Source organism: Sus scrofa, chromosome 7 (assembly GCF_000003025.6).
Source record: "Sus scrofa isolate TJ Tabasco breed Duroc chromosome 7, Sscrofa11.1, whole genome shotgun sequence".
Classification (NCBI taxonomy): Eukaryota; Metazoa; Chordata; class Mammalia; order Artiodactyla; family Suidae; genus Sus; species Sus scrofa.
The window spans coordinates 100,885,369-100,911,758 of NC_010449.5; the positions used below are offsets into that span (position 1 = coordinate 100,885,369).

The window sequence follows — 26,390 nt, forward strand, 5'->3', positions numbered from 1 at the left end:
TATTGGCCAGGTGGCCTTGGGTAGGTTCCTTAAACTCTGAGTCTGAGTTTCTTCATCCAGTTGGTGTGGAAACAAGTCTTCCTTGATGGGGTTGTTGTGCAGGCTTTGAAGGTTTGAAGTTCTGTTTAAAAAAAATTATTTATAACTCATGAGGTTGCTACTCATAGAGGCATGTCTTCCCCTATAGAATCTGTGAGAATCTTCTTTGCTTTTCTCCCATCCACCTACCTCTGTTGTCCATAAGTGTGTAGACTGGGGACTGTGTAGGCTGGGGGTGATCAGTGGTCACTGAGCAAGTAGTGACCCTCTTCTCCATCTCTAAAAGCCATGCTGCCCAAGTATTCCCTTTTGTCCCCATCACCAGCTGGGGGAGTTCCCGTTGTGGCTCAGTGGAAGTGAATCTGACCTGTAACCATGAGGACGCAGGTTTGGTCCCTGGCCTCGCTCAGTGGGTTAAGGATCTGGCGTTGCTGTGAGCTGTGGTGTAGGTTGCAGATGTGGCTTGGATCTGGCATGGCTGTGGCTGTAGTGTAGGCCAGTGGCCACAACCCCAAATGGACCCCTAGCCTGGGAACCTCCATATGCTGCGGGTGCGGTTCTTTAAAAAAAAAGAAAGAAAGAAATACTCCAACACCAGCTAGGATTGAGTAGGACATTTACTTTGTGCTCAGCATCCTCTCCCACTTGGTGGGCCTCTCTGGCTCTGGAGAAGAAGGTGCTCAGAGGACCAGGGAAGAGAAGCCTAAGGGGCACAAAGACCCCAGTTACTGAAATCACTGGAACGAAAACATTTCCTTCTGTCATCTGCCCTCCATAGGTTCTTGCAGCAAATCTTGAGACGCTGGGGATGTTAGAAGGGTCCAGGTGCACAAATGGGCTCCTGGGGACTATGTCCCCAACGGTGGGGGTGTCAGGAGTGGAGAGTGGCGTTGCTTTGGAGTCGGCCTTCCTGGATTCCAGCACTGGCTCTGCTGCTTACGAGCCATGCTGCCTTGCTGGCGCTCGTCTCCTTTGGGAAGCCCTGGCTTCCTGCTGAAAAGTGGGTACAAGGGAGTAACTTGTAGAATGGTTTGATGATTAAAACATGAAGCACCTAGTGCAGTGCCCATAGTCCGTGCTAACCCAGGCTATTTTGCTGGAATTCCCCATGGTCCCCTCTGTGGTGCTGGCAGTGAAATATTTGTCAGAGGAAGGGGGAGATGTAGGGAAGGAACCCTTTCCCCATTTTTTTTATATTGGCCCAGGTGAGGGGACATATTGGCCCAGAAATCTGTGGACGTATTTCTTCGGAGTGGGTGGTGGTCCAAGGTCGGGATGTCAGAGGTCGACATGCGTGTCTTAACAGCTGCCATGGCCTCTGCAGTCCCTGCCCAGCCCTCTGGTAGCCTTGACCCTTTGAGTCTGACTGGCTAGGAGACCTGAGTTGCCTTTATGGACCTGTGGATACCCTGTACCCTGGCTCGCAGGAGCTGTCCCGGTTCCAGCCAAATCTAGAAAAGCTTTCGCCAAGCCCCTGGAAGCTCTGAGATTCTCCCCCAGTTTCCCGTGATTAACCTGGCGTCTCTTCTTCCTCACTGCCTCTCCTGACACCATGTGTGGCTGAGGAGGTTCCAAGCACCTTCACACTCAGGCAGTTCACCTCAGCATTCGCTGGTCCAGGATTGACCCACTCCGGGAGCAACCTGAGGTTTATGTATCCCAGGGGATGGGGTCGGGGTGGAGAATCACGCGCTCTAGGCAGTGGTCCGGTCTGGTTTTTCAGGCGGTGCTTCTGCTTCGAGAGGCCTGGGTGGATACCAGGGGAAGGGCAGAGAAAGCTTGAATTATGAACCTCCTTATAGTTAGTATCAGGCTACTTGTGTGATTATTAATATATCTGCAACGCTAACCTCCTGTGTCTTTGAGAGGGCTTGACCTTGCTTCCACAACACACCCTAAAAACATAATCCCTTGGGGATGGGAATAAATTAATCTGTGTAATTATAGAATAATTAAAATACTTTTAGCCAGTTCAAGTTTTGAGAAAAATCTAAAAATAACTCTTTGATTTAAATATTATTTACTAAATTAATTCTTTACCCAAAACTTTTTTTTTTAATAGATTCCTCGTCTTTTCCCTCCCCACTGTTAGAACATAAAGGCATCGTGCAATTACTGAAATCGCTGTGTGAGTGGCACATTCTTTTTCCGTGGAACAATTAAAGACTTGTCACTGATTTTTTTTTTCTTTTTTCTTTTCCTAAAAAGAGCTATACTATGGCTTTAGTTAACAGTGCATTTTTGGTTAGACAAATAGCTCTGGATTTCCCACTGTGACTCTTTTCTCCAAATGGAATGCTTTCTTGGTTGCTCTGGGGACCTTCAGAGGTTTTTGGTGTAGCTCCTACTCCAGGAAGGAGCGTCCCAGTGAGCGGAGAGGCGGGATGGGCTGGCGATTGAGAGCTTATTCCTCGGAGCCAGGCCACTTGAGTTCAGATCTCTGTTTCACTAACTGCTGGCCAGGTGACCAAGCATCCTCCTTCCCTTTTAAAAAAATTAAAGTGTAGTTGATTTACAGTGTTGTGCCAATTTCTACTGTACATCAAAATGACTCAGCTATATATATATATATGCATATACGTGTGTGTGTGTGTGTGTGTGTGTGTGTGTGTGTGTGTATACATGCATTACTTTTTATATTCTTTTCCGTCATGATCTATCTCAAGAGTTTGGATATAGTTCCCTGTGCTACGGAGTAGGACCTTGATGTTTATCCATCCTATTTATAATAGTTTGCATCTGCTAACCCCAATTTCCAATCCATCTCTCCTTCACCCCCCTCTCCCCAGCAAGCACAAGTCTGTTCCCCATGTCTGTGAGTCTGTTTCTGTTTTGTAGATAGGTTCATTTGTGCCACATTTTAGATTCCACATCTAAGTGCTATCATATGGTGTTTGTCTTTTGCTGCAAATGGCATAATTTTGTTCTTTTTATGGCTGAGTAGTATTCCATTGCATATGTGTACCACATCTTAATCCATTCATCTGTCAGTAAACTTTGAGGTTGTTTCTGTGTCATGGCTATTATGAATAGTGCTGCAGTGAACATAAGGGTGCATGTATCTTTTTGAATTATAGTTTTGTCTGGATATATTCCCAGAAGTGGATTGCTGGATCATATAGTAATTCCATTTTAGTTTTCTGAGGAATCTCCATACTGTTTTCCATAGTAGTTGCACCAACATATATTCCCACCAGCAGTGTAGGAGGGTTCCCTTTTCTCCACGCCCTCTCCAGCATTTGTTATTTGTAGACTTATTAATGGTGGCCGTTCTGACCGGTGTGTGGTGGTACCTCATTGTGGTTTTAATGTGCATTTCTCTAATAGTAAGTGACGTTGAGCATCTTGTCATGTTCCTAGTGACCATCTATATGTCTTCTTTGGAGAAATGTCTGTGTAGATCTTCTGCCCATTTTTCAATTGGATTTTTTTGTTATTGTTGAGTTGCGTGAATTGTTTGTATATTTTCATCCTCTTCTTTTTATATCTTGCTTCCCTCTCCTTTTTATATCTTGTCTACTGCAGAGGTGGTTGTAAGTTCTGGTAACATGCGTGGAATGGTGCCTGGCACAGAGCATTAACTGTTACCATTCTAAAGAGGTGGGACTCCTGTCTTTGTTCAGATGCCACTATTAACAGGGCAAAGAGAACAGGGCAGCCTTAGAGGAACCAAACCTCTTTGGACATTTCTCCAAAGAAGACCCACACATGGCCAAGGGATACATGAAAAGGTGCTCCACATCACTTACTGTCAAAGAAATACAAGTTAAAACCACAGTAGCAGTCAATTCACACCTGTTAGAATGGCTGTCATCAAGAAGATGAGGTAATGGCGTTGGTGAGGATATGGAGAAAGTGGGACGTTTGTACTCTGTTGGTGGGAATGTAAATTGGTGTGACCACTGTGGCAAACAGTATGGCGGTTCCTCAAAAAGCTGAAAATAGAGCTACCCTCTTCCTGCAGCCTCACTCTTGGGTATATACCCAAAGGAAACAAAATCAATATTGAAAGGATACCTGCATGCCCATGTGCATGGCAGTCTTCTTTGCAATTGTCTGTTCTTGAGCAGGAGACATAGCTAAATATATGGAAGCGGTAGAGAGAGGGTTTTGTGCCCAGCGATGGCCTCAGGTTTCTCCTGGGACTCTTGGTGCCCCTGTGGGTGGGAGGGGACTAGCTGCCTTTCTCTGGGCATATTGGTTCTCAGAGACCATTTACTGCATCTCTGATAGTTGTTAAGAAAAATTACCCCAAATTTAGAAATTAGAGTGTGCAGTTTGTCCTTTTAGAGTCATTCTTGGGTGTTGTTCAAGCAGCCCACCTGTGGATTTTTTTAATATCTAGGGGAATGTACTTTTGTTTGACTTTGCTATTGACAATTAATTAAGTGCTCAGCCTGAAGTCATATGTCAACCTGTAGATCTTATCCAGCAGAGATGCAAATAATTTCTCCCGCCAGGAAAGATAACCCCGAAGGTTATGATTTCCTTATTGCCTGGGAGGCCAATAACCCGTTTCGTATCTAATCGCAGCATCTTAGTCTCTTATTTCTGTTTAAATGCCCATAAATACCCAGCCCCTCAAAATTCTCTTTGAAGCAGCTCTCCTTTCTTACTTGTTCCAATAAAGGATATTGATGAGTTCCACAATCTTGGACACATGTTCATTCTATATTTGTGTGAAAGTCAAGCTTTTAACCTTTCGAGAGTTACTCTTTGATGGTGATAGTGGGTATATGTTTTTCCAAGTTTAAAATAATAAGCTGCCACATTACAGAAAACAAACAAGCACATTTGTGTCTTACAGTGTAGTGTATAAAGTGCTTTCCCAAAATGCGATCACATTTTGCCCTTGAATCTTGAGGCTGCTCTGTGAGGAAAAGAGGGTGGATGGGGTTACTTCCACTTAACAGCTCAGGGACCTTAGACCCAGATTGACAAGGGAGGTGACTTGTCCCCCAGGTCCCCCATGCCCTAAGTGGCAGTGCCGAGTGAAGCCAGTGGCATAGGCTGGTTCTGCCCCTGTCTCTGCCTTCCACACCTGCCTGTCCTGGTGAAACCTGGTTGAAATGAACATTGGAACAGCCCCTGAAAGGAAAGACACCCAGATAGGGGCAGCTGGCTAGGATGTTGGAACGGGAGGACTGCTCTGGTGGCTTTGCCTGTGTGTATTCGAGCCACAGTTGGCAGCCTCTTCCTCCTCCTTCCGTAGCAATAGCTCACTCCTCACGGTCCAAGGCTCCCCCAACCTGAGTCCCCAGACCTCCAGGGGCCATCTTTCAATGTAGTAATAGGGGTCCCATAGCGATTAGCAATATTTCAGAAAGCTTAAGGGAGACCATACATCTCCCAATGACAGGCCTGCCCAGACTAAATGAAATGTCATTTCTCTGCTTTTGGCTGGAATTCCGTCAGCTCATTCTGGCCGCCCTGCTTATCTGGGGCTGATCAGGAGCCCTGATTGGACCTTATATGCGTTCCTGACAGATAAAAATGAATTATTACTTAATAAATGCAATTGGTTTGGCAAATACAACCCTTCAGAGCTTGGCTCCCTAGAGCCCCAAAGTCCCTAACAGATGGGGGTTTCAGTGGCACCAAGGTGGGGACCTGCCAGCTCACCCAGGACCAGCTCTGGCGGGGCTGCCTCTCCAGGAAACAGCACATGGTGGCCCTGGGACACCCAGCATCTCAGCCTGAGTTGGAGAACGGAACACGGAGCAAAGTTCTGTTCCTGATGCCAACAGGCACTGAGCCCTGGGCATTCCTTTCACCTGAGGAAAGTGTCAGGCGCCTGAGACCTGGTGTGGTTGCAGGGCACAGGGTGACACAGCCCAAGTGTCAGGACTTGAGAGCGCCTCTTTAACCCCAGCTTCATCATCTGTACCTTCGTTCATAGGTGCAGTGAAACCTGGCTTGCCTCCCTCCCAGGAGTGTGATGAGGAATCGGGGGCACTAGGAGAGGTCACGGGGTTCCACGCACCGTGATATTCTCATTTACCCGACAGTAACCCTTGAGAGCGGCACCATTAGTATTTCCATTTTACCGAAGCTGAGAGCATCACTCACTTGTTTCAGGTCACAAAGGTCAATTGCAAAGTGCAGAAGTCGGTGTGAGCCAGTGTAGCACAGTGGTTACTAGGAGGCTGTGGGGTCACAGCTGGTTTGAGTCCCGGCTCCACCTCTTTCCAGCCAGGTAGCTCTGGTGAGTTAAACTGCAACAAGTCTCAGTTCCTCAGCTGCACAAGGAGGAGCATAATTGTGCCTACTTTTAGGGCTGTTAATAAGGATGACAACTATTGTCACTAAAGTGGAATTACTCTCGATGATTTAATTTGGGGCCAATTATAATTGATTGGGATTCAGAGGAGATTAATGGGGTTTGGATAAGCATCAGAGGCAGGAACCATGGCATTAGAGAAAAATGTGGAGGGGCAGGGTTCTTATTCCTGTTGAAGGCAGAGGCCTGTTGTCACATGTTTGGCCTGTTACTAGCAAGTGGATGCAAAATAGAGCCAGTCCCTGCCATCAGGGGAGCTTACGACAGTGGGCTAGATGGTCATTAATGAACTAATGACACAAAAACTGTGTGAGTGAAAGCAAAGTTTAGCATCTGATGAGAGTGTGTGGCAGAGAATCTTTTATCTTTTTAATTAAAAAAATTTTTAGGAGTTCCGGTCGCGGCGCAGTGGCTAACGAATCCGACTAGGAACCATGAGGTTGCAGGTTCAATCCCTGGCCTTGCTCAGTGGGTTGACGATCTGGCATTGCCGTGAGCTGTGGTGTAGGTCGCAGACGCGGCTTGGATCCCGCGTTGCTGTGGCTGTGGTGTAGGCCAGCGGCTACAGCTCCAATTGGACCCCTAGCCTGGGAACCTCCATATGCCACAGGAGTGGCCCTAGAAAAGGCGAAAAGACAAAAAAAAAAAAAAAAAATTTTTTTAAACACTGAAAATGTGTCTTTTATTTAGACATAATATATTAATTTAAAGTTTTTATTTATTTTTTGGCAGCACTCATAGCATGTGGAAGTTCCCAGGCCAGGGATTGAACCCACGCCATGGCAGCAGCCCAAGCCATTGCAGTGACGGTGCTAGATCCTTAACCTTCCTCACCACAGGAGAACTCTAGGAGAACCTCATTTAGTCCGGGGGGGGGGGTCAAGGAAGGCTTCCCCAAGGAGGTGATGCTCAGCTGGAATGGGAAGGAAGGGAGGAGTGAACCAGGTGAGGGAAGATGGAGCAAAGCTCCTGGAATATCACATGCAAAGGCCCTGAGGTGGGAAGGCTCAGGGGTTATTAGGGAAGAGAAAGAGCAAATATGGCTGGAATGTCGGTGTGGTACAAGATGAGACCAGGATGGGAGGCTGGGCCTGGTTGTGCAGGACTTTGTAGGCCAGGGAAAGGACTTGAGTCTTACTCTTCAGACCCTTATCCTGTGTTCCCCATCCCGTGGGCCCCAGCTCCTCTCCTCTGGCTGGGATATCTTTGTTAGTGACCATGGTGTTCAGCCAGGGCTGAGGGATGCAGTATGTATCATGGGGCAGCAGTTTTCCAGGTTGAGCATCTCTTTGTCCCATGGAAACCCATCAGCAGACCATCTGTGGGCTCGGGTCTGGCTCTGTTCAGCAGCTGTTTCCTGGCTAGGAAGAGGCTTTTAGCTTTAATAAAAAGGGAGTAGAGATAAGGAGGCTGCCTCGGCAGGGAGAGCAGCAGTGACAGGATGATTTAAATGGCCTCTTCAGTGTCATTTCTTCTGTGCAGACATCATAAATCAGATTAGCATTGGGCTCTGGCGGGGAGGCGGGGAGGGAAAGGGGCCTGCGGGAGGCAGGAGGAGGGCTGGCAACTCTGGGGCCTCCTGGGACTGGCCTGGTGTGGCTGGGGCACCCCAGAGGGTGGTGGGGTCCCTTATTTCTGACCCTCAACCCCTAGCCTTATTCTTTGGTGAAGGAGCAGGTGTAATGACCCCTAACCCCAAACCAGCTTCCCAACCCATATTCAGCTTTGGACAAGAAATGAAGAGGGACTGATGAGAGAGAAGAGAAAAACCCCGGGCAGAGTGGAGGGCGGGTGTGGGAGGTGGGCATTACAACCTTCAGGAAAACTAGAAGCAGTGGTTCTCCTACTTTGCCATCCATTAAAATCACCTTGGGCACTTAAAAAAAAAATACTGAGACCAGGGGTGCCACCCCCAGCAGTGCCGAGTTCCAGCTGAATGTCAGGTGCAGCTGAAGTTAGGAAGATCTGGATCAGGTTTCGGCTTCTATCTTAAACTTAAGAACAACACAGTCTCGAGCCATCGCTCCACAGGCATGGCTCAGGCCTTCCTCTGGAAAGTGGCCAATTGAGGAGCAGAGTAGAAGTCTCTGAGGCAGGTGGCGATGCCATGCAACCCCCACCCGGCTCCCTTCTCTTTCAGATCTCGCGCCACCTGGGCAAGATGTACAGCGAGATGATCTTTGTCAATGGCTTCGTGCACTGTGACCCCCACCCAGGCAACGTGCTGGTGCGGAAGCGCCCGGGCTCGGAGAAGGCAGAGATTGTCCTGCTGGACCACGGGCTCTACCAGGTAGGAGAGCCCTTTCCTGCCCAGCCAGCTCCAGGGTCTGGTCCTGCCTGGGCTCAGAGCCCACTGAACTCCTCTACCAGCCACAGAAATGGGAAGCAGATAGCAAGGTAGCTGGAGAGGGCCCTGCCCTGCCCCTCAGGCTGTCACTGTCATTCTGTGCAAGTCACAGTCATATGAGTTCTCCAGGCCTCAGCTTTCTCCTAATAGACTGAGGGTGATAACACCTCCCTTGGAGGCTGCTCTGAGGAGTTGATGGGTTTGTGTCTGGATGTGTGAATGGAGTTTGTCAGCTGCAAAAAAAAGAAAAAAATCCATGTTCCCGGGAGAGCCCAGGCCAGCCAGACCCTGTGAGGTGAGCTGCCCTTAGATGAGCTGGGGCTTCAAGGGGAAGGTCCCAGCCCCGCTGAAGGGGTCATGTGTAGTGGGAAGGGTCACAGAGAACTGAGAGGGGTTGGATGGCCCTGACTGTCCTCTGGAACCTAGGATGCTGAGCTGGTTCCAGTGAACCACAAGCTCCTGCCTAAAAGTTGAGAAGTTCGCTGCCAATTCCAGGAGCCAGGGCCTGGCTTGATTCCATGAGCTAGGTGGTCCTCCTTGCCTCATGGCCCTGATCCCGCATCCCCAAGTCTGGACTTCCCGAGAGGCAGTGATGTTGAGTGGGTTCGTTGAAGGTAGACACAGCCCCCCAGTGAATAATGGTCCAGGCACGGCAGAAGTCTAATCACTTGCTTGTCTACCAGTCTGGGGAGGAGCCTGAGGGCAGGGGCTGAGCGAGGCTGTGTGCCCCCGGACCTCCTTGGGGGTCTCGCATCCACCAGCAGCTGGGGTCAGGGCTCAGCGGAGCACGCAGAGCAAGTGATCATGGAAGGGCCTGGCAGGGATGTGTCTGCTGGGTTCCATTGGTCAGAGCTCTGGCAGAGAGCCACATCTAACCAGGAGGAGCCTGGGCATTGTAGCCTGTACTTGGGAAGAGGAGGGGAATATAGATTTTGACGGGCCATTGGTGGCCTCTGCCACTCAGGACCAAGGCTGGCCAAAGAGTAGCTTAGATCTGAGACCCCCGGGGATGGCTGGGCTGCGGGGAGGAGCAGGTGTTGCCGGGAGCCGCGGTCTTCCTCCGCCGCCCTTCGCAGTGGTCACACCAGCCAGGGACTAGGTCTTTCGCGGGGAGAGGAGGCCCAGGTCCTGCCATGCTGCCCCCACCGTAGGTGCTCACGGAAGAGTTCCGCCTGGATTACTGCCACCTCTGGCAGTCGCTGATCTGGACCGACATGAAGAGCGTGAAGAAGTACAGCCAGCGCCTGGGGGCCGGGGACCTCTACCCCTTGTTCGCCTGCATGCTGACGGCCCGGTCGTGGAACTCGGTCAACACGGGCATCGGCCGAACTCCAGTCACGGCCACTGAGGTGGGTGGCCCGTCCTGGTCTGAATGCAAGCGGCGGCCTTTGGAGCCCTGCTAACCTAGATTCTGAGGTTCTAGACTGGTGGGCTGTGGGGGTAGAGTTGGGGGCAGAGTCAGAGATGCACCAGATGAGAAAGAGGGAACGGAGGAGAAGCAGGGTCCCTCGATGGATGCAGGGACCGGGAATGGTGTCCCACTGTGTCCCTCCTGGTCTTGTCAACTGGAGGGTAAGCAGGTCATGGTAACCGTATCACCTACTTTCACTGCCGCCCGCTCTCGCAGGATTTCAGGCTCCCACCAAGCTCTCCCCCATGACTTCTAGGAATCCCCAGGGACTGTCTCGTAAATAAGTCTAGCGTCACCTGCTGTCCCCTGGTGAAGGAACTATCTCCTGCCTTGGGCTTCCTCTAGGGCACCCTCCTGGGGAGAGGGCTTCGTGTCCTCATGTGCTACTCAGGGGCTGCTTGTCCTGTTGTCCTGGGGAGTTTGTAGGGAAACAGCTCTCGGGTCTTTGTTCATAGATCATTCCTCCTCTGGATCCAGACAGGAGTCCCGTGGAGTCTGTGCTGAGACCGCCCTAGGAACACCTCCTCCCTGTGCTTATATTCACCTCTGCCCCCACAGCAGGCACTTACAGGGTGACTCGTTCATTCTGGCTCAGGGCAAGCCTCTTCCCAGGCTTATCAGTCCCTCATGGCAGTGCCTCCTGTCCTCCCAGTCTCTCAGGTTGCCAGACCTGTGCAGACCTGCCCGTGTCCATGTGGGAGAGGGGCTTGCATGCACCACAAGGCACAGGTCAGAAAGATGTGGGCTCTAGTTCCAGCACCTGCTTCTCCTGGCATGACTTTGGTTCTAGTCACCTCTTTGAGGCTCAGAGTCCTCCCCTGCAGACTGGCTTGTGGTGGGGGCTTTAGGTCCATGGCGTTCCCATTGTGGCACAGAGGAAGCAAACCTGACTAATATCCATGAGGAGGTAGGTTCGATCCCTGGCCTTGCTCAGTGGGTTAAAGATCTGGCATTGCTGTGAGCTGTGGTGTAGGTTGCAGACACAGCTTGGGTCTGGTATTGCTGTGGCTGTGGTATAGGACGTCAGCTGTAGCTCCAGTTTGACTAGCCTGGGAACTTCTATATGCTGCAAGTGCGGCCCTAGAAAAACAGCAAAAACAAACTAAAAACTAGGTCCAGAGTCTCCCCCTAAATCACTGAAGAGGTCACCTCTTGCCATCCCTTGACTCTGCTTTCTTCCAGGATGACAACATTCCCCAGCAAGCTGGGTGGCAAAGATGACCACCAGCTCATCGTGTTGGAAAAAGAGAGACAGTTTTCTTCCTTTGTTGAATAGGGATAATAATTTCTGTTTTATCGATAATGCATGTAAAGTGCCTCTCCATAGTTTCTGAAACTTGTTCCTTGAACAAACACTTTTTTTTTTTTTTCTGGTCTTTTGCCATTTCTTGGGCTGCTCCTGCGGCATATGGAGGTTTCCAGGCTAGGGGTCTAATCGGAGCTGTAGCTGCCAAGCCTCCACCAGAGCCACAGCAATACGGGATCCAAGCTGTCTGCAACCTACACCACAGCTCACAGCAATGCTGGATCGTTATCCCACTGAGCAAGGCCAGGGATCGAACCCACAACCTCATGGTTCCTAGTCGGATTCATTAACCACTGCGCCACAACGGGAACTCCGAACAAACACCTATTTTTGCTGGACCCTAGGCTGGGTGCCTATGGATTGAGTGATGAACAGACAGACAGGCCTTCTGTGTAATTTGCACTGTGGTAGAGGGAGACAGACAGTAAACAAGTGAACAAACAGGTAAATGGAATAATTGCAGGTTAGAGGCTCCAGGGAGGAAACAAGCAGGGTGCCAGGGTGATGGCTGATGGGGGGTGCTGTAGAGGAGATCTTGCCGGGGAGTCCATGTGTAAGCCAGGCCTGAAGGAGAAGAAAGACACCAGCACGGAAAGAGCTCGGAGCAGGCACTCCAGGCAGAGGGCACACGATGTGCTAAGGGGAGCGGGATTGGGTGGGCTGGGGTGTGAGGAAGATGGTGGAGTGCTGGGCTGGGAGAGCATCACACAGGAGGAAGTTCAAATTCATTCTCAGTTCAAAGCAAAGCCTTTGACAGGTTTTAAGCAGGAGACAAATGTGGTCAGACTCGCTGTTTTACATGTCTCTCAAGTGGGGCAAGCTGAGCAGCGGGACGATGAGTTAGGGGCTGGGGCAGGACTCAGATGGTGCCAATAGCAGCGGAGGTGCAGAGAGGCAGACGGAGCTGAGGCGTATTTTGGATGTAAGAGTGAGAAGCCTTTGTGTTGGCATGGACGGGGGGAGGAGAAGGGAAGAGTCTGAGTTGCATCATAGCTTTTAGGGGCGAGTTATGGGGTGCAGGTGCCACGTCCTGAAATAGGAAAGACTTCGGGAAGGACATATTTGGGGGTGGGGGAGTTAGTAGTTCTCGTGAGCATTCTGATAGAGGTGTCGTGGGCAGTTGAGCCTGGACCTCAAAGAAGAAATGCAGGTGCGAGATAGAAATCTGGGGCCCTCAGAGTATCAGTGTCTTAAAGCCACAGGGATGGACACGATCACATGGCACCCACTAGGTATTCCATGAATGATGTCTCTTTTTATTCACCAAGTTAGTTTATTTTTGCTATTGATAGGCATCTAGCAGGGTCCAAGCTTGAAGGCTGTGCTGCCCTGACAGATGGCCCCTTGAGGTGGCCTGGGTGGACACAGGTGCTTCGAGTTGGTCCAAGAGGGGCTGTGGCCAGGCCAGGCCAACCTTGCTGAGAGGGGGTCCCCATGGTGCATAGGGCTTTGATCTGGCCTTTGCCCGCGAGCAGGGTGACCTGCAGCTGTGGCGGGAGGCGGCAGGGAGGCAGACAGCCTCTTGCTGTCTGGCTTGTGTTGAGATGTTCCAGTCTGATAGCTCCTGCCTGGGGGACATTTCAGGTTTCACAGCAACTCAGCTATCAGCTATGCACATGGGTTCCTGCAAAGGCTGAGAGTTCTGGCTCCTGCTACAGAAGGAGGCTGGCTGGTGAAGCACTTGGCAGCTCCTCTGGGCCCCACGTTGTGACTTCGGCCGGCCTTGAGTACCTCCTCATACCTTGTCTCTGATGACCCTCTGGGTCCTGCTGGGAGGTGGGCACAGAGGGAATTAGCATGTCCAGCTTTTAGGGGAGGACACTGGGTGACATGGCCCTCTGTGGGCTGAGAGCGTGGCCTGGTGGTGAGGGTGTGGGCTTTGGAGTGAACTGCCTGGGTTTGACTCCTGACCCACTGCTTACTAGCTGTGGACCTTGAGAGGTCACTTAACTTCTCGATGCCTCAGCTTCCTCCTCTCAGGTCAGGACACACACTCACCTAACAGGGTTGTGGTAAAGATTGGATGAGTTAGAACACGCAAGCATTTCCAGCGTGCCTGGCTTACAAAGTGATGCTCAATACGTGTGCACTGTTGTCATTGTCATTGTCGTCATCACTGTCTCCGGAGACAGAGAAGGGATCAGAGCCTCATTGTATATTCAGGACTCTGGCTGGAGGGAGTTGTCCGCCCAGAACTGTGCAGAGCTCAGGCATGGGGAAGGTGGGGAAGCCAGACCTCAAACTTACACACCAGGATGGGCCAAGGGCTAACCCTCAATCTTGCTCTGGGGGCCTTAGGACCTTGGGCAGTGAGCGGGCTGACCCTGGCTCCAGCATGGAGGATAGTGACAGGCGCTCGCCGTGTGGGTGGCGGGGTGCAGGGTCAGGCAGGGTGCGGGGCAGGACTTTGGAGTTGGGGTGGGATCAGGGCCTCAGACCTCTGAACTGCAGCAGCCTGGGTTCAGTTGCAGGGATGGGGGGACATGACTCAGCCTGGCCTAAAACTGGTGACCAGAAAAGAAGCCTTGGGGAATAATGCAAGGGTGGACCCTTGGGCTGAGTGGCTGGCTAACTCCGGCTCAGCAAATGATTGTGGGGGAGGTGGACTTCTCAGATGGTTGTTAGTGACCTTGGCCACCGGGATCTAGGAGCTCAAGGGCAGCAGAAATGCAGCCTGGCCCCAGTGATGTGCTCCTGGTCCTATACTGTTTCCAGCACTTGGCTCGAAGTTGGGGTGAGAGTCCCATCCAGATTTGTCAGGCTGCAAAGCCCCCTTGGGCTAAGCCTCCCTCCAAGAAAGGTACCTAGTGGGAAGTTCTGGTTGTGGCTCAGTGGTTAACGAATCCAACTAGGAACCATGAGGTTGCAGGTTCGATCCCTGACCTTGCTCAGTGGGTTAAGGATCTAGTGTTGCCGTGAGCTGTGGTGTAGTCGCAGATGTGGCTTGGATGCCGCGTTGCTATGGCTCTGGCGTAGACCAGCGGCTACAGCTCCAATTTGACCCCTAGCCTGGGAACCTCCATGTGCTGTGGGCAGCGGCCCTAGAAGAGGCAAAAAGACAAAAAAAAAAAGAAAGAAAGGTACCTAGTGGTGCCGTGGCAGCTGTGCTAGACGCTCCCTCCCAGAGCTTCCTTGCAGCCCCTCAGGTCACAGGCTGCTCCAACCTACTGCCTCGGGCCCCACTTCCCACACCAACCACGTATATGTCTCCCTGTTGCTGCTTCAGGACTCGGAGATTCGCAGCAACGCAGCCAACTACCTCCCCCAGATCAGCCAGCTCCTCAACCACGTGCCACGCCAGATGCTGCTCATCCTCAAGACCAACGACCTGCTGCGTGGCATCGAGGCTGCCCTGGGCACCCGCGCCAGTGCCAGCTCCTTCCTCAACATGTCGCGTTGCTGCATCAGGGCACTGGCTGCGTGAGTGTGGCCGCTGGCCTCTCCTCCCCTCTAGCTCCCTGGTGGGCCTCTCATGAGTCCTCAAGCCCTGCCCGAGCCCCCCAACCCCCAGCTCTCCCTGCAGGAAGGTAGGGGCAGGAAACAGCTCCAGTGAACTGGCTGCCTCAGGCTAGTATTTTGAGGTGGTCCAGAGAGCCACCTGACTGGGTAGAATTGTGGATTCTAGAACCTCACCCTCCCCGTCAGGCTTTCCAGGTGATTCTTTGCCTCAGTTAAGTTTGAAATGTCCTTTTGTTGGTATAGAAGGAATTGAGCTGGGCTGAATCCATAATGTCCCCAGCCTCCCAGGACCATGCAGACCAGGTTTCCAGGGGATTCTTATCCTCAGAAAGCTTTTACATTTGAGTTTGGTTGATTCTGATTGGATAAATATTAACTATACTTTTGGAAAAAGAGAGACATTGGAATGTGCTACCCACTGGGTCCACTAGGCCTTTGATGAGCTATGAAACAACTGCTTTTACCTGCCCTGCTTACCTGGAAAACACCTTTGGAACAGTGGAGTTCCTCTGGTCCCTGGTTGGCCAGTGGTCTGACCGTGTAACCAGCCCCTGGGTAGGGGGCTGGTGTGTTGGCAAAGCCACCATCTTCTGTTTTACCGAGTCATCCTGAGTAAGCGTTTCTTGCCTCTTTACCTCTTGTTCTCTCCTCTTTTCTGCCCCTCCTGCAGGCACAAGAAGAAGAACACCCGTTCATTCTTCAAAAGGACCCAGATCTCTTTTGGGGAGGCCTTCAGCTTATGGCAGATCAACCTTCATGAACTCATTCTGCGTGTGAAGGGGCTGAGGCTGGCCAGCTGGGTCTTGACCCTGCTCTGCCGGCTGTTGCCTGCTCCACACTGAGCGGACATTGGCAGGACCCTGTGGTGGCCAAAGGGTCTTTTCACTCCTCACTCTTCCGGCATATCTCCACCCACTTGCCCTGTTTCTGCCACATGGTGGCCTGGAGCCCTACAGTCATTGTCCATGGCACCGTTATCCTCCGCTTCTGGAATTCCTCTCCCTCGGAGCCCTTGTCAGGGCCCCCAAGCTGTGCCCTGTGATAGGCTTCCCTCTGTATCCAAGGAGAGGGCATGGCAGTCTGCTTTCCTGCTGCCCGTGTGTGCCATTGGGTCGGATGCCTCTACTTCCATTAACCCTTCCTGTTGTCAGAGGGTACTGTGAATCCCACTGAGACACATTTAACTTGTAGGAAGTTGGATTTCGTTGGAGAGGAGTGTGGTCTCTGAACCGCTGAGAGCAGATTCCCTCTCTGCACTGTCCCTCCCCAGAGGTGGCTTGGCACCCGAGCCAGGCTCTGCTGCAGCTGTGAGTTCTCTGCTGTCATGGTGACCCTTTGGTGTGTCATGTACTGTGCTCCACTTGGTCAGTGGGATCTTTATTCTAGCTTGGGAGTGAATCCACTTTGGCCATTAGGTAGGAGTGGCTCTGGATGCCATGTGCCATTGTGATCTGCATGGCTTCTTGTCCCTGTAACCCTTTCTATCCTCCCACTGTGTGGCTACTTCCTGCTTCTTGTGTGTTTCTCTCACGTTCTAAGACTGAAATCTGGATTGGAATTGTTAAGAAGCCTGGAACTCAGAGGCTCTGCTGAAACCTCCGACTTGGGTTTGCCTGGGTTCTCACTTCATTCCCTATGACCTGTCACCTGCCATGTTCTACTAATTGCCTCCTGGAGTCATAATTCGATACCTGCGGTCCTGGAGACTGTAGCCTAAACCTCAATCACTGTGGCTGGGATTCTGCTTTGAAACCTCCTCATCACCTGTCTAGACTCTGCTTCTACCTTATTTTCAGGACCTCCTCAAACTTCTGTATCTGTGTGGTCTCTGGGCCCCTGAGACCCCAGATGTGGCAGGTCCTAGCTGTCACTGAGTACCCAGGCTCACAGACAGTAATTTGTAGTCGAATATCTCTGATCTTACTTCACCCCCCCATTCACAGGAGCAGGAAAAAAACTAAATTTGAGGAGTTCCTTTCATGGCTCAGTGGTTAATGAACCCGGCTAGCAACCATGAGGACACGGGTTTGATCCCTGGCCTCGCTCAGTGGGTTAAGGATCTGGCATTGCCCTGAACTGTGGTGTAGGTTGCAGATGCAGCTTGGATCCTGTGTTGCTGTGGCTGTGGTGTAGGTCAGTGACTATAGCTCCGACTGGACACCTAGCCTGGGAACCTCCAAATGCCCTGAAAAGACAAAAGACAAAAAAAACAAAACAAAAAAAACCTAGATTTGAGTGTCACTTTCTGTTCTATTTATTCATACTACAGCAAGCAGATTTTTCACTAGCCAGAGATGATTCGCAATCCCTTTATTTCCCGAAAGAATTAATTGTTCTTGGAGTTCCCATCGTGGCTCAGTGGGTAACAAATCTGACTAGGAACCATGAGGTTTTGGGTTTGATCCCTGGCCTTGCTCAGTGGGTTAAGGATCCGGCATTGCCGTGAGCTGTGGTGTAGGTTGCAGATGCGGCTTGGATCCCTCGTGGCTGTGGCTCTGACATAGGCCGGCGGCTACAGCTCCGATTGGACCCCTAGCCTGGCAACCTCCATATGCCGCGGGAGTGGCAAAAAGACAAAAAAAAAAAAATTGTTCTTAGTGACCTGTTGGATGCACCCAGGGGCCTGAGAGCATAATTTGCAAGATCTGTTAAGAATCATGAGGCTGCACGCTGCGTATTATATTTTATGGCACCTTTTATAGCCACTGAAGTAAATACAAATGTCCTTTTTGTTCAAGGTAATGGTTACTTGCTTTTCACTTCTGGTTTAATGGTTGGCTTCCTGCCTCCCTGCGATCTAAAACATCCACATGTTGCCAGATCAGTTATCCAGAGAGAGCTGAGAGGCTGGGAGAGTTTGGGGTACAGGGCAGTTTGCAGCAGGAGGGGAGAGGTCGATGTTCACGGAGTGCCTTCCGTGTGGGAGAGAGCCTGCTAGGCTCTTTGTAAACGCGTTCCATCCCTGAGTTGTTCCAGCAGCTCTGTGAGGGGAGGAGCATTAGCCTCATCTTACAGAGACAGGAACTGAGGCTCAGAGAGGTTTAGTCATTTGCTTGAAGTCACACCGCTGCTGAGTGGTGGTCCATGCTTTGCTTGTTATCCCTCAGTGCTGTGTGGGTTATACTTGCTCTTTGGGTTGTCATATGTGCCCGAATTGTGACTCTAACACCCTAACTTCAGAGGAGCTTGCAATTGCAGTGGAGGCGGGGGAGTGGATGGGTAAAGGAGACAGAAAGTCCTGGAAAATTCAGACTGAATCCGGCGTGTTCCTCGGGTCTAAGACAGGATGGACCTGGAGCTCTCGGATACTGCGGTGCAGTTCTGGTGCTGACCACCTGCGGTGGGTGCAGACTTCTTAGACTTGAGGGCGCAGTGTCCCGTAAGACTGCCCTCACTTCAGACACAAGCTATGCATTTGGGAGTCCCCAGGCCGTCTGTGCTTTTGACTGACTCCCCGTTTGGGGGTTCCCACTATCCCCTCAGATTTGAGGATTGCTTAAATGACTCATTGAACTCAAGAAAACATTACACTTGTGACCAGACAAGTGAAGAGACACGTAGGATGAGATCTAGGAGGGTCCCGCATACAGAGCCTCTGAGTACTTGCTGTGGAAGGAACCTCTTGACTTCAGTGTGTGTCCAGAGTTTTTATCAGGATTTCATGATATAAGCACAGTTTCTTGAATCATTGACCATATGATTGAATGCTCTCTCCAGCGCCCCCTTAGCTCCCTGCAGAACGTGGGGCTGCTCTTGTCCCATCCTGAGTCATTTGGCATAAACTCAGGTGTGGTCCAGGGACCCACCATGAGGAACAGAGATCCTCCCATCACTAAGGACGTCCACGGAGCGAAAGGTCATCTCCCAGGAGATGAGCAGGCACAAAGACCAGACAGAGTCTTCATTATCTAACAGTCACCCCAGTGTCTTGTGTATTGGCCTGGGATGTATCCTTATCCCCTGACTGCTGGCCTGTGCCTTCTGCTCTGTCGAGTGGTGCTGTCTCTGGAGCAGGAGCCATAGGAAGCTCTCACAGTCTCCGTTCTGCTGTTCAGAGAACCGTCACCTGAGATTCTGTGTGGGACCTTGGCCCGGCTCCCTTCTTCGTCCTGTGGAACTTGATGTCCTGTGACTTCGTCTCCCAGTGGTAACACGGTGTCGGAAAGCCGGCCCCAGGTTACTTTGAAGAGTGCTAGGTGTTTTAACCCTTGGATCCTTAATCAGTTTTGGTGTGTTTGGGGCAACCTGGCTATAATTCCCTTTCCCTCTTCTTGTCCCCCTGAGGAGAATTCCAACTTATGGCCCAGCTGGCCCCTCAGATCTGTGCCCAGCTCATAGGAAGTGCAGATGTCCCAGTTTGTAGTAAGTGCTCAATAAACCCGCACATATTTAGACTCTCAGAATATCTGGCCATTTTCAGGGATCTTGAAACCTGTGCATTTAAAAAGAAGCTGTGCTTGCCACTCTCCCTCTGCTAGGAATGCTGCCTGGTTTGATTGTCAGCTTAATTTTCGCAGCCTTCTGAGCCCACTCCTGGGATCAGGGGTGGTCACCCTCAGCACGACGGGCTGCCGGGGCCCTCCAGTCACAGCTGTAGGGCTCCAAGAATGCACACTTGTCGTGACATCTCAGAAAATGAACGTGGCTCCAAGAGGCACCCCAGCAAATCCTCAGGGGCAGCACTTGGGAGGTTTAGAATTACCAGCAGTGTAAGTAAATGCGAGAAGGGTGGGTGGGGCCTTGCAGGGTGACACTTGGGGCTACAGTGTCTCAGGGCATGGCTCTGCAGAGCTAGGGGCTGAGCTGGGACCTGGTGACTGGGCAAAATCTGAACAGGCAGGATGAGCAAAGCCATAAAGCGTGGCCTGTTCCTGGCAGCCCGGCCTGCTGGGGTGACGGTTGTCAGGCTGAATTGGGGGCCCGACATGTAACATGGGGCCATAAATGCCAGGTGATCTGGTGCCACTGCTATTGGTACCTGGCCATAAGCCTTTAAGTCTGCAAGTATTTTTTTTTAATTTTTATTATAGTTGATTTACTATGTAGTCTGCAAGTATTTTGATAAAAACCCATTTGTTTAGAGAGGCTCTGCTTTCACCTCCTTTCCTCCTTCCCTCCATCCTTCCTTTCTTCCTTCTTTTTTTCCTTCCTTCCTTCTTCCTCTCTCCCCCTCCCTCCCTCTTTCCTTCCTATAAAGTAAAGCTTGTTACGAAGCCGCGCTCTCCGTTTCTAAAGGAACGATGAGGTCAGCCCTCAGCCGAGTAAATAGTAAACCTTGGGCCGGGATGTCCGCTTTCCTGTGGCCACCGCCTTCTGGCCTGGTTCACGTGGCTTCTTTGGAGGCTGCCTCAGCCCCCATCATCAGCTAGCTCCCTTCCCAGCCAGGTCAGCGTGCTCCTGGCCAGCACTGCCAGGGACAGGAGACACTCTGTGCAGTTCTGCCTTTGGTTAATAGTAGCGTAGTTCCTCTGATGTTTCGTCTGGTTTTCTCTTTTTGGAGTGTAAAGGGAGGGCCAGGCTGGCTAAGTGGTAAAGTGATGGGTTTCAAGCCCCACTCTCTCTCAATATTTCAGCTCCCTTCTCCCTGATCAGTGCTTTTCAAACCTCCAGATATAACTGAACAACCCAGGCTCCTGTGAAAACACAGATTCTGCCTCAGTGAGTCTGCATGGGGCCCAAGATTCTGCATTTTTAACCAGCTCCCAGAGCATGTTGATGCTGCTCGTCTGAGGACCATGCCTTGAGCCACAAGGTTCTGATCAGTGGTTCTGAAGGTGTGGTTCCAGAACCGGCAGAAGCATCAACTGGGAGCTTGTTAGAAATGCACATCTCAGACCCCACTGCAGATCTGCTGAGGCAGAAACTCTGGGGCGGCCAGCAGTCTGTTTTAATAAGCACTCTAGGGAACTCTGATGTACATGCTCACGGTGGAAATCTCTGGTCTGTGGTTCTCAACTCTACCTGCATGTCCAGGTCACCGGGAGAGCTCTGAATACCCAAGATTCTGACTTAATTGGTTTGAATGAGGGCCAGGCATTTAAAACAATTCTTTTTTTAAGCTTTTGATTTTGAAGTAACTATTTTATTTTTTTAGGACCGCACCCACAGCTTGTGGAGGTTCCCAGGCTAGGGGTCTAATTGGAGCTGCAGTTGCCAGCCTACACCACAGCTACAGCCACGCCAGATCTAAGCCACCTCTGCGACCTACACCACAGCTCACGGCAACACTGGATCCTTAACCCACGAAGCAAGGCCAGGGATCGAACCTAGTGGGATTTGTGAACCACTGAGCCACGACAGGAACTCCTGTAACCATCTAATAAGGAGTAGGTTCTGCCTTGTAATGGTTTATGTGCATAATGATCAGATGGCAGAAGATGTCCAGAGTCAGCTCTGATCCTTTTCCTACATTTGTCCTGGGCCATATTCTCCTAATGGGGGCCAGTGTCGCCCACACCGGGCCAGGCCCATCATTCTGATTCTGCTATCACTAGATGGCTTTGCAGGTTGCTTTGGTTTCTGGGCCTCTGCTGTGAAATGGGGTGGCTGTCCATAGGGTGCCCTTCTTGGAGGGCTGGGATGAGTGTGAATAGTGCCAGTGAAAGTGACAGGGAAAAGCAACACTAAGAAACTAACAGATACAAAGCATGCAAGGGAAAAGTTTATCCAGCATCGCTTGCAGCTTTAGCAGAACTCCCTTCTGTGGTGACACTCACTGCTGCAAGCATGCTGATCCAGTGTCTACCGCAAGCCATGGGGTAGACAGATCTCTCTGGCTACAGACATTGGTTCCAACATAGGCTCATGGCCTCAAGGGCATTCCTGTGACTTTCAGTTAAGATTATGGAGAATGACTATCTTTCTATTGGTTGCTAAGCTCCAGTGACTATCTTGACTGCCTCTCTTTTGAACTCCTAGATCCAGCCATTCCTGCAGGCTAGATCCACCCTTGGCTTCTCGAGTACATGAGCCAATAAATCTGTAAGACTTTTGCATTCTCAGTTGGGTATCTGAGTTTTAACCCAAAGTGCCCTTATCACTGCAGCTGTTATGTTTAAGGGCCCTGAACCCGTGTTTGGAGGATGTGGAAATCCAGGAGGAAGTCTGGAGGGGAATAATATAGACATCTGCAGGGATAGAAATAGATGATTCTAGACTGGACACTCTCCAGAGAGCTGAGCAGGAGCAAACAAGAGTTCAATTACAGTAAGTTCCTACTGTTTTGCTGTTGCTGAGGCAATGAGTAAGGGCTGCTGATTGGTTACTTTATATGTTGTCTTCTGGTCAGAACCAACACAAAGGCCATGCCATTCTGGCTGGTTGCCCTTTGTATGGATACATACGCTTTCTATAATAGTCATGCCTGTTTCCTAACGATCCATGGGGATTTTAGAAACTGGCTATTTGGCTGCAATAGGCTTAACTTCTCTTATCGATTCTGCCAGTTGCTGTCAACGTAGGTTACCCCCAGAGAGCTGGCAGGAGCTCTTTCTTTAATCACAGTATTAGTTGGAAAGAGACATCCCTGGGAGCATTTAAGGCAAAGACAGTCTCACGCAGGTGTTCCTTGTTCTCCTGAGAGCTGGGCTGGCCAGTTCGCAGAGCCCATGTTTAATCAGGGTGAGTTGGCAACTTGACTGTGGTTGAGGAAGCTGCTTTCTCTTCTGCTTTTCCTATTTCACGCATCTGGTTGAGTGAGATGAGAGCCCATGTGAGGTTTGTTACCTCTCTCTCCTGCCTGGGTTGTGAGATTTCTAAACAGGCTGATACTGACATCTTATAGACACCAAGCTCAGCCCATCTCCACGGTGTGGCTCTTGGGGTTCACTCACTCTGCTTTGCCTTATATCCACGCCCTCTGCTTTCTACATTCTTGGCAGCTCCCAAGGCCTGCCTTCTGCAGGGAGCCTCCCAAGACCACTGCTCTTGTTGATCCGCCTCCTTCTCCCCCCAGGTGTCTTGATTCTTCATGTCCACCGTCCACACTCAGTTGTCTGCCTGCCCCATGCAGTCATGGGAGGGCAAGGACCACTTTTTTGTCTCTTGTATGCTCTTTGATGTCAGGACAGGGGAGGCCCCACTAGGCCTTTCGTTGGCCATCATGTGGCCGCTTACACACGCCTCAATTCCTGCGAGTAGCACGCATTCCTTCAGTGCCCTTAGATTGGAAAGGGCAGTGGAGAGAGAAGATGAATTAGACATGATGCCTGCCTTTAAAAAACTGGGGTATCTTTGAAAAGAGCAGCTTGCTTTGGAGAGGTTCCTGCTGGTGGAGGCAGGGGTGGGCTAGGAGTCCATGGTCCGGGAGGAGAGAAGGGGATTTAAACAACTCTGGGGGAACAATAATGCCAGCCAGCAGCTCCCCCTGGCAGCAGGATTTGATGAAACTATCTCTGTATTTCTCTTTGGGGCCAGTATCTACCCAAATTTCATTTTGACCCAGGGGCCTGCATTCAATGTCTTAGTGGATGGTGCCACCAGCAGTCACCCATGTCCAAAAGCCAATAGTCAGTCTTAACCTGTTCTTGACTTTCATAGCATTACCCCACAAACTGTACCATCTTGTATGTCTGTATCCACTAAGTCTCCTTTGCCTCTCTACCACCAACATCCTGGTTAAGATCTGGTCCCCTCGTTGGTCTCCTTGCCTCCCATCATGTCCCACCAAACTGACTCTCATTTGGTTCACATAAAGCCAACGTGCTTACAGTTACATGGCCAAAAACCTCTTTGCCCAAGGATCAATTCACCCAAAGACCAGTTTACCTCAAATTAAGTATTCTTAAAAGTTCTCAGATCTGTTTAACCTTCCTATTATTTCTTGCCTTGTTCTTCATTTTAAAGATTTCAAAAAAAATAATTCATGCAAGGGTATTTGACTTAACTTTGTATTTCTAATAAGGATGTATTAAACAGGCAGCTTTTTAAAATGATTATTTTGTATTCCTCTAGATGTCTTTTTTCTAGGTTATCTACTTTCATTAACTTTAAAAATAACCAATATTTGGCCATTTTGTCAAAAGACACTTTCCTCAAAATATAGCTGTCCTAGCAAAAAATATTCAAGGCATTAATTACAATCAATTGATATGCACTGTGTCATCTTGATCCCTCAACTAAGGGTACATCAATTTCAGATGGAAAATGAGTATTAATGTTGAGTTTTGTGTGGTGCATATTATTGTATGCATTAGGGACCTTGGAAAAAAGATGATTCTTTTTTAAAATTTAATTATTTTTAAATTGACATATAGTTGATTTACAATGTTGTGTTAGTTTCTGGTATACAGCAAAGTGATTCAGTTATATATATGTATTTACTTTATTCAGTTATATATAAGAATACATATTAGAGATATATATTCTTTTTAAGATTTTTTTCCATTAGAGGTTATTATAGGACATTGAATACAGTTCCCTGTGCTATAAGTGTGTCCTTGTTTATTTTATGTATAGTGTTGTGTATATGTTAATCCCAGATTCCTAATTTATTCCTCCCTCCTGCTTTCCCCTTTGGTAACTGTAAGTTTGTTTTCTATTTCCATTTTGTAAATAAGTTCATTAATATCACCTTTTTAAGATTCCACATATAAGTGATATCACGTGATATTTATCTTTTTCTATCTGACTTCACTTAGTATGTTATTCTCTAGGTCCATATATGTTCCTGAAAACGGTGTTATGTCATTATTTTTATGGCTGAGGAGTAGTCCATTGTATAAATGGAATATATTTATTTAACTTTATTAAGTATTGAATATATTCCATTTAATATATTTATTAAACTTAAATATATTCCATTGTATATACCATTGTATCCATTCATCTGTTGTTGGATGTTTAGTTGCTTCCATGTCATGGCTATTGTACATAGTGCTGCAGGGACATTGGGGTACAGGCGTCTTTTTGAATTAGTGTTTTTGCCTTAAAAAAAGAAGCAGGATGACTCTTAGGTGCAATATGAGAGGTTTGCGAAATCTCCCCACTGCTGGTGACTGGTATTTAGTATATGCTCAATTCACGCGTCCTGAGTGAATGAGCACGATTCTGAGCTGAGATGCTGGTACCACCACTTGTAGCAAAGCAATTTGTCTCATGATTGAAGTGTGCCAACCATCAGGAAGGAGACATTTGCTGCAGCTTTTAAACACAGAAACCAAGGGTATGATGTAGATTGTAGCTAAAGAAACCAGTGAGCTTTTGACCTGGGAAAAGGGATTGGATCTGCCTGGGCTTCTGAAACAGACATAGCAGGTACCTGGGCCCCACTGTGACCAGTGCAGACACCACACACTGGTCACTGTATCCTCTCAGATTGAGCTGGGAAATGGCTCCAGAATCCTTCTTAACACAGCACACAAGTCAGCTGCTCCTAATTGAGCAGTGTTGGCATGTAGGGCCCAATTGCTGTTTGGGGCCTCAACCAACGTAGGATCCCTTCTTTGCCCAAGATAGTTTCAGGGCTCTCATAAGACTGGAGGGCAGATAAGTCAACCTCACAATGACAGAACATTCCTAGCTTTCTGGTGGGGGAAGAGACATCTTGGGCTAACTTTTTTTTTTTTTTTTTTTTTAATTTTCTTTCGGGCCGCACCCACAGCATATGGAGGTTCCCGGGCTAGGGGTCCAATCAGAGTTACAGCTGCCGGCCTTCACCACAGCAACACAGGATCTAAGCCTCATCTGCGACCTACACAACAGCTCAAGGCAATGCTGGATCCCTAACCCACTGAGCAAGGCCAGAGATTAAACCTGCAACCTCATGGACACTAGTCAGGTTTGTTTCTGCTGAGCCACGATGGAAACTGCTCATTTAGACGGATTAACCTGAGGGCATGGGCCTGTCATTCCCAAGTTTAGAGAACTTTGTGCTCTACTGTGTGGTTGTCTTTTCTTTTGCAGGGACTTTGATCTTCTGGGGTGTGGGGGAGACACCCCGGGTCTGTGCATGGGAACCAAAGGCGTTCCGTGTAAGAGCCTGATCTCCTCCTGCTTGGGGAGCTGCAGTGTGGAGCTAGGCAGACTCCTTGAACGGAACTCCAGAGACTGGTGGGTGCTGATCAGCTGGTCCTAGGGCAACTCTTCTTCCCAGTCCTCTGATTTCTTACCTGCAAATTAAGGAGACTGGGTTAAATCACTGGTTCTCAGTCGGGGGTGCTACTACCCCTGCCCCAGGCACTTTTTGGAAATGTGTGGGGACATATTTGGTCACCACAATGACTGGAGGGTTGCTACTGGCATCGAGTGGTGGGATCAGGGACATCTTATGGGTAGCACAACTTCACTCAACACAAAGAATTTTCCAGTGACCAGTGTGATATCCACACTGTCCCACAGGATATTCATGTGGTAAAAATCCTGTTTAGCATGAACTAGATCGGCACCCTAACTCTGTTTTACATGCAAAAGCAGAGCATTTTGTTTTGCTTTTTTTCCAGAGCATTTTTTTTTATGTTCAATTTTTTTTTTGGGGGGGGTTGTCTTTTGAAGGTTGCATCCGAAGCATATGGAGGTTCCCAGACTAGGAGTTGAATCAGAGCTGTAGCTG

The 26,390-nt window shown here is 49.7% G+C and overlaps 1 protein-coding gene across 5 annotated transcripts in view; it reads left to right on the forward strand.

The window, feature by feature from the left end:
* Window positions 1–23,772, forward strand: part of ADCK1 (aarF domain containing kinase 1) — a 132,016-nt gene extending 108,244 nt beyond the window's left edge. For all 5 annotated transcript variants that reach the window (XM_021099558.1, XM_021099561.1, XM_021099562.1 and 2 more), the window contains 4 exons: window positions 8,460–8,609; window positions 9,818–10,015; window positions 14,610–14,803; window positions 15,513–23,772. In XM_021099558.1, coding sequence (XP_020955217.1) covers window positions 8,460–8,609; window positions 9,818–10,015; window positions 14,610–14,803; window positions 15,513–15,684 — 714 coding nt within the window. In that variant the 3' untranslated portion in view covers window positions 15,685–23,772. The remainder of the gene's footprint in view (window positions 1–8,459; window positions 8,610–9,817; window positions 10,016–14,609; window positions 14,804–15,512) is intronic.